The sequence below is a fragment of the Helianthus annuus genome, chromosome 4 (genome assembly GCF_002127325.2).
Source record: "Helianthus annuus cultivar XRQ/B chromosome 4, HanXRQr2.0-SUNRISE, whole genome shotgun sequence".
In the NCBI taxonomy this organism is placed as follows: Eukaryota; Viridiplantae; Streptophyta; class Magnoliopsida; order Asterales; family Asteraceae; genus Helianthus; species Helianthus annuus.
This window is the reverse complement of record NC_035436.2, coordinates 158,838,262-158,851,770: the sequence shown is the minus strand read 5'-3', so window position 1 is coordinate 158,851,770 and position 13,509 is coordinate 158,838,262. Positions and strand designations below refer to the sequence as shown.

Here is a 13,509-nt window from a genome sequence, read left to right as displayed (position 1 = left end):
TGCAACACGGGTACTATTTAGCTAACTTACTTGGGGATTACGGTGGGGGCTAACATGAATAGAATTAATAATTGGACCCTGATTATTGAAGTTTTTGAAAAAAAGGTTGTCGGTTTGGAAAGCAAAAACTATATCGATAGGAGGGAGGCTTACGTTGATTAATTCAGTGCTGGAGAGTCTCCCTATATATTACTTCTCGTTATATAAGGTCCCGGCTGGCATAATTAAGATTCTTGAAGCTAAAATGAGAAAATTCCTTTGGGCGGGAACTAGTGTTAATAATAAAATGAATTGGGTGGCTTGGGATTGGGTAACTTGGCCTAAGATAAAAAGGGGTTGGGTATCAACAAACTAAAAGAGGTTAATGAGGCCCTTCTTTTTAAGTGGGGTTGGAGGTACAGGGTTGAAAATCAAAATCTTTAGAGGAAGGCAATGGAAGCTTGCCATGGTAAAATCAGCCAAAGGAGTTTCCTCCCTTTTAACAGTAACATTTCGGAGTGTTGGAAAAATATTGTTAAGGTGATTTCTAATTTAAAATTAAACGGGAAGGGTTTAAACCGTCTGATCTTGGGTAAGGTTGGGAAAGGGGATGAGATTCGTTTCTGGTTAGACACTTGGGTAGGCGACCTTCCTTTCATGGAAAGATGGCCTCATTTGTTCGGTTTGGAAGTATTTAAAACATGCAGGGTTGCAGATAGAATGGAAGAAAACCAATGAAATGGTGGATATGTTTGGAATTGGTCTAGACAGCCCGAGTCTGATGTTGAGCTTAAGGAATGGCAGGAATGTCAAAATGTTCTTAACATGGTTATGCTTTCCAATGATAAGGATTCGTGGTTATGGATAAATGGTGATCAGGATGGATTCTCGGTAAAGGCAGTTAAAAAGGCTTTAATTGAAGATCGGGGGACAAGTTATCTTCCTAACTTTGAATGGCGTAAATGGGTGCCTCTCAAATATAATATTGTGGCGTGGAGAGGTAACTTGGATAGATTAGCTACGAGAGTTAATTTAAGTAGAAGGAACGTGGATATTTTTTCGGTTATGTGCCCTTTTTGCGACGATTTTGAGAAAACAGTGGAACATTTATTTACTGCGTGTTCGGTGGCTGGACGGGTGTGGTCGGCTTTCAGTGTTTGGTGCAACATCCTTCCGATTTATATTTTTGACTTCAAAGACATTCTGGATATTCACAACTTCAATCAATTGGGAAAGGAAGCGAAGAAAATCATTTACGACTTAGTGATTATCTCTTGTTAGTGCATTCGGAAAGGAAGGAATGGGATTGTATTCAATCAGATTAGAAGAAGTCCACAAGATATTATAGGGGAGGTAAAATCGAGAGGTTTCGCTTGGGTCAAAAATAGAATGTCTTGTAACTATATTAGTTGGATAGAGTCGTATAAATATCCAATGTATATGTTGTAATTGTGTATCCTTTACCCGTTTAGGTCGATGATATTATTGTCTGTTTGGCCTTTTACCCGATTAAATCAAAAGACATGTTTTATTGAAGTTTACTTAAAAAAAAAAAAAAAAAACAAAGCTAACCCCAAAACCTCCATAAGATCTCAATATCTCACCGCAACGTGAAAACCATGTACCTTCTCATTGAAATTGGACACATTATAAAAAGTCAAAATCAATCTTTGTGAAATCTCGTGTCTCCCCACCCTCCACTAGACATTTGCTTCAATTTTTTTCTTTTTCTTTTTTTTTTTGCTTCAATTTAGTGTAAATAAATATAGAATACCTTTAGTTTAACTATTACAAAAAAAAAATGAAAATTTTTATGTCAATTTGTAATTAATATTACGTAACTCTTTTTCTTTCTTTATATCCATTTATAACTAATATTTACGTAACTATTTTTCTTTCTTTATATTTGTTTATTTACAAAATGAAAATAGATGTTTTTAATAAACTAAGATAATTTGTATATCTTTTCGTTAGACACTCTTGCACATTACAACGGATTAACACTGTTTAGACCACCCGTAGTGGGGCGGTATTTTTAAAAAAAATTGAAAAAAAACGCCCCCCACCCCATTACGCTAGGCGTTATCCGGCGTTGTTTTTCAAAAAAAAAAAAACATGTAAGCGTTATAATTAAAACGCTGAAGTTGTTGGGGGGATTTTGCATGTGGCCAATGGGATGTCTCCAATGTTTGACTAGCCACTGTTTGCTTTTTTTTTTTTGTTTAATGATTGGAAGGGGCATTATTAGGTATTATTCCCACTACACCATTTTCGCAATAACGCCCCATGCTGACTGGGATGACACGTGTCGAATAATGCCCCATGGTGGGAGCATTATTTTTCTCTACCACTACGCATGGTCTTTTAACATACTTGATTGCTATCATTGTAATGCCAAATTAAAAAAAAATATATATGAAATGAAGAGGACATTTTTATTACATACTTATTATTTATTTTACTACCATTTCACTATATATTAGTCTTTTGGATGATATTCTCATCCCGGATGATGATTACAAAGAGACCTTTTCTCGAAGTGGCGGAGCTAACAAGTCTTAAGACCAAGCGTAATGGGGCGTTTTTTTTTTTAAATTTTTGTCCCAAAACGCTCTATAACGCCCATATCCCCATTACGGGGGGTGTTTTGGGGCGTTTTAAAACCAAAAAATCGTTGCCGGCGTTTAAATTAAAACGCTTAATCTCAATTCAACCACCAATCAAACGGCTATATTCCAACGGCTAGTTTGACTTATTTTTTTTTTAAACCTATTATATATATATATATATATATATAAATAACCAAAACTCATCCATTTTCAACAAAAACAATCTCAAAACCTCTCTAAAAAATCCCACATTTTTAAAAAAAAAACTTGATGGATTCTCCTAGTTCTTCATCCATGATAAATTTTTACTACAACGAGTATTTTGCGGATGGCGATGGTTCGACCAATGAGGAGCTTGAGCAAGAGGCGGTTACGAGTGCATGTCAACTAGCGGTGCGATATGTCAACCATTCTCGTCGGCCCGAAGCACCAAAAAATAAAAGAGGCTATGTTGAACGAGACCGACGCGCGGCACACGAGCGTTTGATGAAAGACTATTTTGACGAGGCGCCGACATTTTCAAACGAAGTTTTTAGGCGTCGTTTCCGGATGAGTAAGCGGTTGTTTCTACGCATAGTCAACGACTTGGAAGCCAACTACGATTATTTTAAACAAAAACCGGATGCGAGAGGGGCACTTGGATTTACGGGTATCCAAAAGTGTACGTCGGCATTGCGAATCCTTGCTTATGGTAACACTACCGACATCAACGACGAGTATCTAAAAATGGCGGAGAAAACAACACGAGATAGCTTGGAACATTTTTGTCGCGGTATAATTCTTATACTTTACTTTTATTTTTTTTAAACGACGAGTATGCTTAGATTTTTTTTTTTTGAATCTTATGTTTATCTATATTTTTTATATAGGTATAATTGATGTGTACGGTGCGCGTTATCTTAGAACGCCTACATGGGAGGACCTTCAAAAGATCTACGAGGTACATAACGCCGAGCATGGTTTGCCTGGTATGATCGGAAGCATAGATTGCATGCATTGGCGTTGGGATAACTGCCCGACTGCATGGCGAGGCCAGCACACACGTGGTGACCAAAAAGGACCCACTATTATTCTTCAGGCGGTTGCTTCACAGGACCTTTGGGTTTGGTCGGCTTACTTTGGCGTGGTCGGGTCATGCAATGATATCAATGTTTTTGAACAATCGCCGTTGTTAGAGGAGTGGATTTCTGGCAAAGCTCCAAAAGCGTCGTTTTACGCAAATGGAAACTACTACCCCCATGGATATTATTTGAGCGACGGAATTTATCCTAGGTATTCGATTTTTGTGAAGACGTTTAGTGATCCTATTGATGACAAAAGAGCATACTTTAAAAAGGTTCAAGAGTCTTCACGAAAAGACATTGAGAGATGCTTTGGGGTTCTTAAACAACGCTGGCAATACTTGAGAAATCCCTGTCGTGCATGGAGCAAGCAAAAAATGAGAGATGCTATGTACGCTTGTATAATCATGCACAACATGATTTTGGAAGACGAAGGAAAGGCGATATGCCAGAATTACGTGCCAGAAGCCGTTCAACAGGAGCATCCGCAGGCGTCAATGGAAGAAAGAGTGAGTAATGCGCGAGAGTTGCGTTACGAACCGTACCATTCCCAGTTAATGGTTGATTTGGTACACCACGCATGGTCGGTTCGGTACGTACCACCTGAGGGAGAGGAAGAAACGGAGGACGAGGAAGACGAAGTGGGCGAGGGTGAAGAAAGCGAAGACGAAAACTAGTTTTTTTTTTCTAGTATTGTATTTTTTTTTATTTTCTTTTTTTTTTATTTTCGGTTTTTTTTTTCAGTATTTTTTTTTATTTTTTTTCAAGTAATGCAATTTTATTTTTAAATTAATGAAGTTTTTTTTATGTTTTAAATTAAAAAAAAATAATTGGGAAATGATTGTAAAATGATTGAATGGGGGGTTATGGCATAATGCCCCACTACACCACTTTTGCTATAATGCCCCCTTGCTGACTAGGACGCCACGTATCGTATAATGCCCCATGGTGTGGACATTATAAGGTTCTACCACTACACATGGTCTAATTTGCGTCGGTATGTCATCGGAAGAGTTGTCATTTGTTATGAGAAGCTTTTTAATGGAAGGTTATGCGTGTTTTGTTAACTCACATGTCAAATCAATAATATCCCACTGCTTAGTCTTGGTCCCACCTCAAAAAGTTGGAAAATCCCACCGGCCTATTGGTTACAAAATCAAACCGTGTTGTTGGTATACAGGTTGATCGAGTGGTGGAGATGAAGGAATGTATACATCACCTCCAAAAGAGAAATCTTATTTCTTGATCAATGATTCATGCAAAATCTTGTGGACTTGTTATATATGGTGGGGTCTACCATCCTGTTATGGGTTTGACCTCTTGTTAAGTTAAGTTGTCAACGTTTCATGTTGTGGTCGGTCTTTAGGGTTTGAGTAATTTTCAATGAAGTGTGTTACCAAAAATCCACTAAACATAGCGTATTGCCCACTCATATTAATGAGTTTTGCACGCCAGATTTTCTTCATCAAAACGTCATCTGCCTAATTAATGTGTATATTAGCCTAATATTTACTTTTTTTCAAGTCGAAAATACTTGAACATTAGTGCACTGCCGTGCATCTATTTAATCTTTGATTATTAGTCTATAATAACTTGAAGCATGGAGCGTATGGTGTATATTCTCTTCTTAATTAGTCTTTGTAAATGCTATTGTTTTGGAATTGAGATTGACGTATGTATCTATAATTGTTTACTTAAATTTATCCGTATTTTAATGCTACTTTTTATTGTCCATAACTATTCTAGTTTGTATTTTAAATTTTTGTCCATAACTATTCTAGTTCGTATTTTAAATTTTTAATAGTTTTTTTTCATAAATTTTTCGTTATTGTAGCATTTACTGTAGATGTAAATAGTTCACTTCGTAAAGTCTTATAACTTTTTTATTTGTATCCAACATTTTCTCAATGATTTAAATCTCAAAACGTTTGCTACTAAACAAGTAACTTTATGTTTTATTTGTAATATATCATATATTGCATATATGTAACATACGGTAAACTGCTTATATGTGATATAAAGTATTCTGATTTTCTCAATAAAAATGAGCTTTCTCAGGATCAGTGGAAAACTTAAATATAATATTATAAATCTTCAAGAAAACCACTTTTAAAATTGTTTTTTATTTTTTCATTATATGTATATGTTATTATTATTCATGGAAATTGAAAGGAAATAAAAAAATATGTAGATGAGCAAGCTACATATATGTAGCTTGTCAATCTACATATATTTTTTTATTTCTACAACACTAATCTTATAGTGAAAAAAATTGAAAAGTAAAAAAGAAAATTGATTGTTTAGCAGTAGTTTTCTCTCTTTTCAAGTTTTTAATGGTAATTTGGTGAATTCAATGGTATTTACAATGTTATGTTGTCTTATATATGTTCATGGTGTTTTACTGTAAAACACAACACCTTTATTCACAATGCAATTAAAACACTATTGTATGAACATAGACAAAACACCATGGACTAAAATATCTGATCGAAACGTAATTTTTTTTCTCTATATAAGTATAGCAATATGATACTCATATCAAAAATAAAAAGGCACTCATTATTATGGTGTATTTTTTTTAAAGTTACCTATAAAAAGTTATTGACATTTAAAAGAGGCAGAGAAACTTGCATGTGCATTGCATTTGGGTTTCTGAATTTAAAAATGTTAAATTTACATTTATACCCTTAATCTAGAAAATTAATTATTTTAATGGTAAAACACTGTTTACAATTTTATTATTATAATTTCAACCATTAGATTATAGATCAAATGGTGTAAAGTCCGTCCTACACTTCTCACAAAATACACTCTTTTTTTACAATAACTCTACCCTATATATATATATATATATATAGGTATATAGGGTAAGGATAGTGTAAAAAGGGCCTAAAGTGTGAGAAGTGTGAGAAGTGTATTATAACACTATATATAATACTATATAACACCATATAAACACCGTATAACAATATGTAACACCATATAATACCATATAACACTATGTAACACTATATAACATTATATAACAAATATAACACTATACATCTATCATAGACATGCTATCAGACAAACTATAGTGTTATATTTGTTATATAATGATATATAGTGTTACATAGTGTTATATGGTATTATATGGTGTTACATATTGTTATATGGTGTTTATATGGTGTTATATATTATTATATATAGTGTTATAATACAGTTCTTACACTTCTCACACTTTGAGCACTTTTTACAGGATCCTCTATACCCTATATATATATATATATATATATATATATACAGTGGCGGAACTAGAATAAAAATCCAGGGGTATCCTAAAAAAAACTTTTGGACCTAGAGGTATGATAATATTTGCGACAGGAGATAGCAAACAAAAGAAAAAAAAACCCAAAAGTACAGTGGTAACATAACAAAAGGTATCGACACATGTTTGGTTCGTTTCCTTTTTTTATTATTGAAAGTATTTCGAAACATATTTAATTAAAATTATGTTAAATAATAACATAAAAAGAAAACAAAATTAAAGTACATGGTATTAGTTGTTATCGAATTTATAATTATTTATAAGAAATGATAAAACTATTGTCGTTCTCTAATTCATACCATATATCAAATAAAAATATAAAAAAAAGGCTCAAGAAAAGAAAATCGTTGAGCATCATTGTTGACACAGCCTCGAACTCACGCCCTTGTCTTCTTGTGTTTGACTTCAAACAATGCAATCACTGAGCTACCATAGAACTTGTGAACAGCTTTAACAAATATGATATTTAACTCATATTTAGTCGATGGTTGAGTACTCCGGTTACGGTTCGGCCAATAGTTGAGGGGTAGCCCGGGCTACCCCTCCCTCCTTAATAGGTCCGCCCCTATATATATATATATATATATATATATATATATATATATATATACACACACACGTACATTTTAGGCTATTATGGTATTTCAATATTATTAATTAACATACGCTGGTTGTGATAAATTCAAGTTAGTTATGTAAACTGTCATATAGTGATAAAAATATGTTAATTATATGAACCTTTTTGCAGATCATTTCTATTATATAAGATCGTATGGTACACGGTTTTATAAGTTATAACTTAGTTACTATTAATAGATAACAATAACAAAAATAATGATAACACATAATCAATATACTAAACCTTTAAAGAAGGTGTAAGCCATGGTGGAAAATTTATTGTTAAAACCTTCACTTTAGCAAAACTTTTAATATAAAAAAAGAAAAAAAAAACATTTATAGTATTAGAAGAAACTTGGATAGCCGAAACAATTAGTCCAACTTTAAAACCTATTTGAAGATTAAGTTTGACTATAATCAGTTTGGATGTGTGAAAACTAGTCGATCTACCGAATGTTCCATTGTTTGAGGTGGTTACGGTTCACACGTGACTCATATATAGTGTACAAGTTGATTGTAGAAATATCTCCCTATGTTCTTTATTATAACAATAATAGAATAACTAAAAAATCATGTGCCAATATAATAATGTATAATTATTGTTGTTATGGTTTTTATTATTTTTATTTATATTATTTTTTTAGTATAAGTGATCTCTGCATACTTATAAAATGGTAAAAACATATTGCAAAATAATATGTTGTGAGGAATATAAAAGGTAGTAAAAACAATGTGGTACTAGCCCATTAAATTACATTGGATGTATGAAACTTTGAATTAAATTAGGTAGTCAATTAGACCTTCCTTAGTCACAGTGGTATGGCGTCACCCCATCATAACATCGGCAAACACCGCCCTAAGGGCGTTATATCCTGGTTTTAGGTCCTGTTCGCGCAAATTATAACGGTGTGAAGATTAGTCTTCTCTCACAGACATATATATATATACACACACACATAAGGATACTGTAAAAAGGGCCTAAAGTGTGAGAAGTGTATTATAACACTATATATAATACTATATAACACCATATAAACACCGTATAACAATATGTAACACCATATAATACCATATAACACTTTGTAACTAGGGGCGGACCTATTAAGGAGGGAGGGGTAGCCCGGGCTACCCCTCAACTATTGGCCGAACCGTAACCGGAGTACTCAACCATCGACTAAATATGAGTTAAATATCATATTTGTTAAAGCTGTTCACAAGTTCTATGGTAGCTCAGTGATTGCATTGTTTGAAGTCAAACACAAGAAGACAAGGGCGTGAGTTCGAGGCTGTGTCAACAATGATGCTCAACGATTTTCTTTTCTTGAGCCTTTTTTTTTATATTTTTATTTGATATATGGTATGAATTAGAGAACGACAATAGTTTTATCATTTCTTATAAATAATTATAAATTCGATAACAACTAATACCATGTACTTTAATTTTGTTTTCTTTTTATGTTATTATTTAACATAATTTTAATTAAATATGTTTCGAAATACTTTCAATAATAAAAAAAGGAAACGAACCAAACATGTGTCGATACCTTTTGTTATGTTACCACTCTACTTTTGGGTTTTTTTTTCTTTTGTTTGCTATCTCCTGTCGCAAATATTATCATACCTCTAGGTCCAAAAGTTTTTTTTAGGATACCCCTGGATTTTTATTCTAGTTCCGCCACTGTTTGTAACAGTATATAACATTATATAATAAATATAACACTATACATCTATCATAGACATGCTATCAGACAAATTATAGTGTTATATTTGTTATATAATGTTATATAGTGTTACATAGTGTTATATGGTATTATATGGTGTTACATATTGTTATACGGTGTTTATATGGTGTTATATAGTATTATATATAGTGTTATAATACACTTTTTACACTTTGAGCACTTTTTACAGGATCCTCTACCTACATATACATAACCCCACTACACATTCATATAATATATATATATATATATAGAGAGAGAGAGGCCGGTTATCATACAAATAACCTAATCGTACATTATGTACGCGTCGTCCACAACCGTCGGATCATCTTTCTTAAACAACGTGTTTTTCTATTAAATTTATCACTATAGGATTAATAAAAAAGAAACCGCCAAGGTTAAAATCGTCAAATTTAAGATCAAAACACCTGATAAACGGCGAACAAAACCTCAAAAATCATAACGTAAGATCCTAAATCAAAACCAAAAACGAAATTATAACAATTAACCAAAAATCTATCGATTCTTATTCACCAAATCGATCGATTCCTATTCAAAAAAACTCTTCTGAGAAAATGAACTTCTGATGAATTTAGAAATTCTGTATGCACTGACTATCGAAGAAGACGATGCAGATTGTCAAATCATGTGCGAAAACGTCGACAATGCAAATGCGAATCCGGTATAAAAAGAATTCTTTGACATTTCGTATAGTTTGCGAATTCATGGGATGCATATGCGATATCAGTAAAAAGTTAAGAATTTTTTGAGATATCATATAGTTTGCGAATTCATGATAATACACATGCGATTTCAAAACTTTTCAGAAAACTCTTCATATAGTGTGCGATTTCAGATAATTTACACATGCGATATCATAAAAAATGATATTTAAATGTTTGTTTCTTATAGTTTGTGAATTTCTTTCGAATCAAGTGCGATTTCGAATAAGGAAGACTGCAAATAAAAACTTTAAAAAAAAATACTTTGTAACAAAAAATGCAAAAAAAAAAAAAAAAACTACCCATCTTAAAAACTAAAAATGATATTATTTTATATAAAAAAACTTAATTTATTAACGATGTGACTATAATTTGACATGTAATGATGAATTTTACAATAAATACTACTGAACTTACCACCCTACCTATATAATAAATTTACTATATTAATATAAAAAACCTTGATAACTACCTTCCATATTAAGACATAGAAGACCAAATAAAACACACACAAAAACACAGACAAAACAAAAATGACATCTGAAGATATGGAAAAAATCAAAAACAGTGCAATCAAGGAGCTATTGTCAACTCGCAAAACAAAAATGACATCTGAAGATATGGAAAAAATCAAAAACATTGCAATCAAGGAGCTATTGTCAACTCGCACGTTGACAGAAATAAGCACTGATGTCACCTCTTCTCATCTGGTTCTTGATGTGCAGGGCAAAATCCTTGAACAAATCAAGAACAATCAAGCAGTATGGGAAAAGCTACTTCAAGAACCACCAACAAGCTTCAGAGACAAAGCTTTGGATCACATAAAAGAGCAATCTCGAGCTGATGACTTAGCCTTCTCTTTCCTGACAGATGCTCTAAACACTGTCAAGGAGAAGATGGAGTTCAGCTCTACTGAACGTGACAAAATCTTTGCTTCAAGTAACTAAATTTCTGTTTAATCGTTTTATGGTTGTAGCTGTGTTTGACAATAACATCTATTTTGTATTTTCGATATATGTTTTGAACAAATCTTATGCTTTATTATATTTTAAAATCGCATGAATGAATTAGATATCTTTGAACAAAACTTATGCTTTATTATAATTCAAAATCGCATGTATATAAAAAAGAAATCGCATGTGAAAAATGATATAAACTGATGCATATAAAATCGCAAGTTTATAATACTAAAATCGCATGTGAAAAATGATATACATAAATGAATATAAAATCGCATGTGTTTCATATAAATTCGCATTTACATTTAAAAAAAACATTACTCATCCTTGTCATCTTCATCTCCAGACACCTCTTCCCACTGATCTTCTTCTTCAGATCCATCATCACTACTGTAATCTTCAAAGTCATCTTCCTCTTCGTCGTCTTCACCCTCATTGTCTCTGTCTCTCAAACCATCTTCAATCTGGACACCCTTCATCTTCTTTTTTCCCTGTTTACCTTGTTGTTTGGCTTTAAGCTCGCCGCAAGTCCGAATGTCATGACCTTTTTCATTGCATACGCTACATGACCTTGACCTTTTCCCTTTGCGGCTGATCATTTGTTCCTTCTTGGATTTAATCCTTCTATGCGAGCCGCGGCCTTTGTTTCTTATACCAGCCGGCACACGAACAGTAGGGGGAGCATTAGTTACTGGTTGTTGATAACCAATCAACTTTGAAAATCGGTCAAATTTTGGATCAAGCTGCTTGGTTATGCGACTCTGATCAACTCTCTCTTTAAGCTGCATCATTTGATCCCTCACTAACACAAGTTGATCAAGGTCGGAAATCAAATTACTAACCAAATACTCCCCTGTATGGATGATTTCACGAGCAATCCGTTTAGCCTTGTGTTGCACATCCTTACCACCAATATTTAGATTATACTTCACATTTAACTCATTGGGCACCACATCCTTCGTCCATCTCTTCGTAACATATTTGTTTGGAATTTCTTTAACACCAAACATCTTGAAAAGAAAATAGATGTGTTTACATAGCAGCCCATACTGCTCAAAACGCAAACAGCTACACTGTGCAGTTACATCATTTTCAAGATTCTTGAACCACACCTAGCAAATAACCAAAAAAAAATAATAATAAGCTTTAAAATCGCAAGTATAAACATAACAATTTCGCATGTTTAAACAATCATGTAAGTGAGTAAAATTAATATCGCATGTGGAACATAACAATTTCGCATTTCTAAAAAATAATGTAAAATAAATAAACTAAAATCGCATATGTAATGTAACAAATTCGCATATCTAAAAAAACATGTAACATACCTCCAATAAACCATCTCCATGTGCTTTAAAGTCCTTCAACAATATTCTGATACGTGGACCTTCAACTTTGGTGTCCATCGGCAAACATTCGGAAATTGTTCCATGTATCTCTAATTGCTAATAAAAAAATATAGACCTGGTGTAGATCTTAGCAGCATCTTTTTCCAATGTAGTTTGACTCCAATCAGCTGGCTCAGTATATCTTGAAATATGATCATTTTTTCTATGATTGAACCTTTGAACATCCATTGCCCCATCAAAATGATTAAACTCTACGAGTGTGAGTTGTGAATTAGCAACCTGACAAAAAAAAAATGGTTCTCACTCTCTGATCTTGAAGTTGTTCTCATAAGACCTGACATTGGCTCATGTCGGTAAAAAGCCGGAATCCACATGGATCTCATCCCAAACATATCATCAGTCCATTTGTTTTCAGTAAGACCAAGCTCAATCATCACCAACTTCCACTGTCTCTCGAATTCTTCGGGCTCAATCGAATCAGTCCAAACAATGTCGCACATCCTCCTTTTAAACTCGTCATTATTGCATAACTCGTGTCCAACCTTTATCAATAAATGCAGTTTATATCAGTCTATTACAAAAAACTATAATAATAAAAAATAACACCAACAAAAACACAAAAATATTGCATGCTCTACCTTGTCTGCCACTTTTTTCATTATGTGCCACATACACAATCTGTGTCTGCTAATAGGGAAAACCTCCTCAATAGCCTCTTTCATAGCAGGGTCTTGATCCGTCACTACAACATTAGGCTGCCGACCAAATGACTTTAAAAATGAATTTAGAAGCCATTTATATGATTCAATACTCTCTGATGCCAATAACCCAGCTGAGAGTGTTACATTCCGACAGTGGTTGTCAATGCCTGTGAACGGAACAAACACCATCTTGTACCTGCACAACAAATGCGAAATCACGTTTATTATATGCGAATTAATAAAAAACAAATGCGAAACCAGGGGAAAAAAGCAAGCGATATATTCAACACCACTATGTTGTCTACAAATTCGATATTGAACACTCATTAGCAAAAAAACATGCGAAAAATCAGTAACAAAAGATGTTTGTCTTTGAAACAGTTACCTGTTTGTCTTGAAGGTTGCATCGAACGATATCACATCGCCAAATTCCATATAGTTAAGCTTGCATAAACCATCAGCCCAGAACAAACCAGTTAACCG

General features: G+C 33.3%; 1 protein-coding gene across 1 annotated transcript; it reads left to right on the top strand.

Moving 5' to 3' along the window:
- Nucleotides 1–2,858: 2,858 nt before the first annotated feature.
- Nucleotides 2,859–5,495, top strand: LOC118491571. The gene is made up of 3 exons (XM_035989442.1): nucleotides 2,859–3,360; nucleotides 3,458–3,804; nucleotides 5,484–5,495. Exons 1-3 carry the CDS (start codon nucleotides 2,859–2,861, stop codon nucleotides 5,493–5,495), a joined length of 861 nt encoding a protein of 286 aa, XP_035845335.1.
- Nucleotides 5,496–13,509: the final 8,014 nt, after the last annotated feature.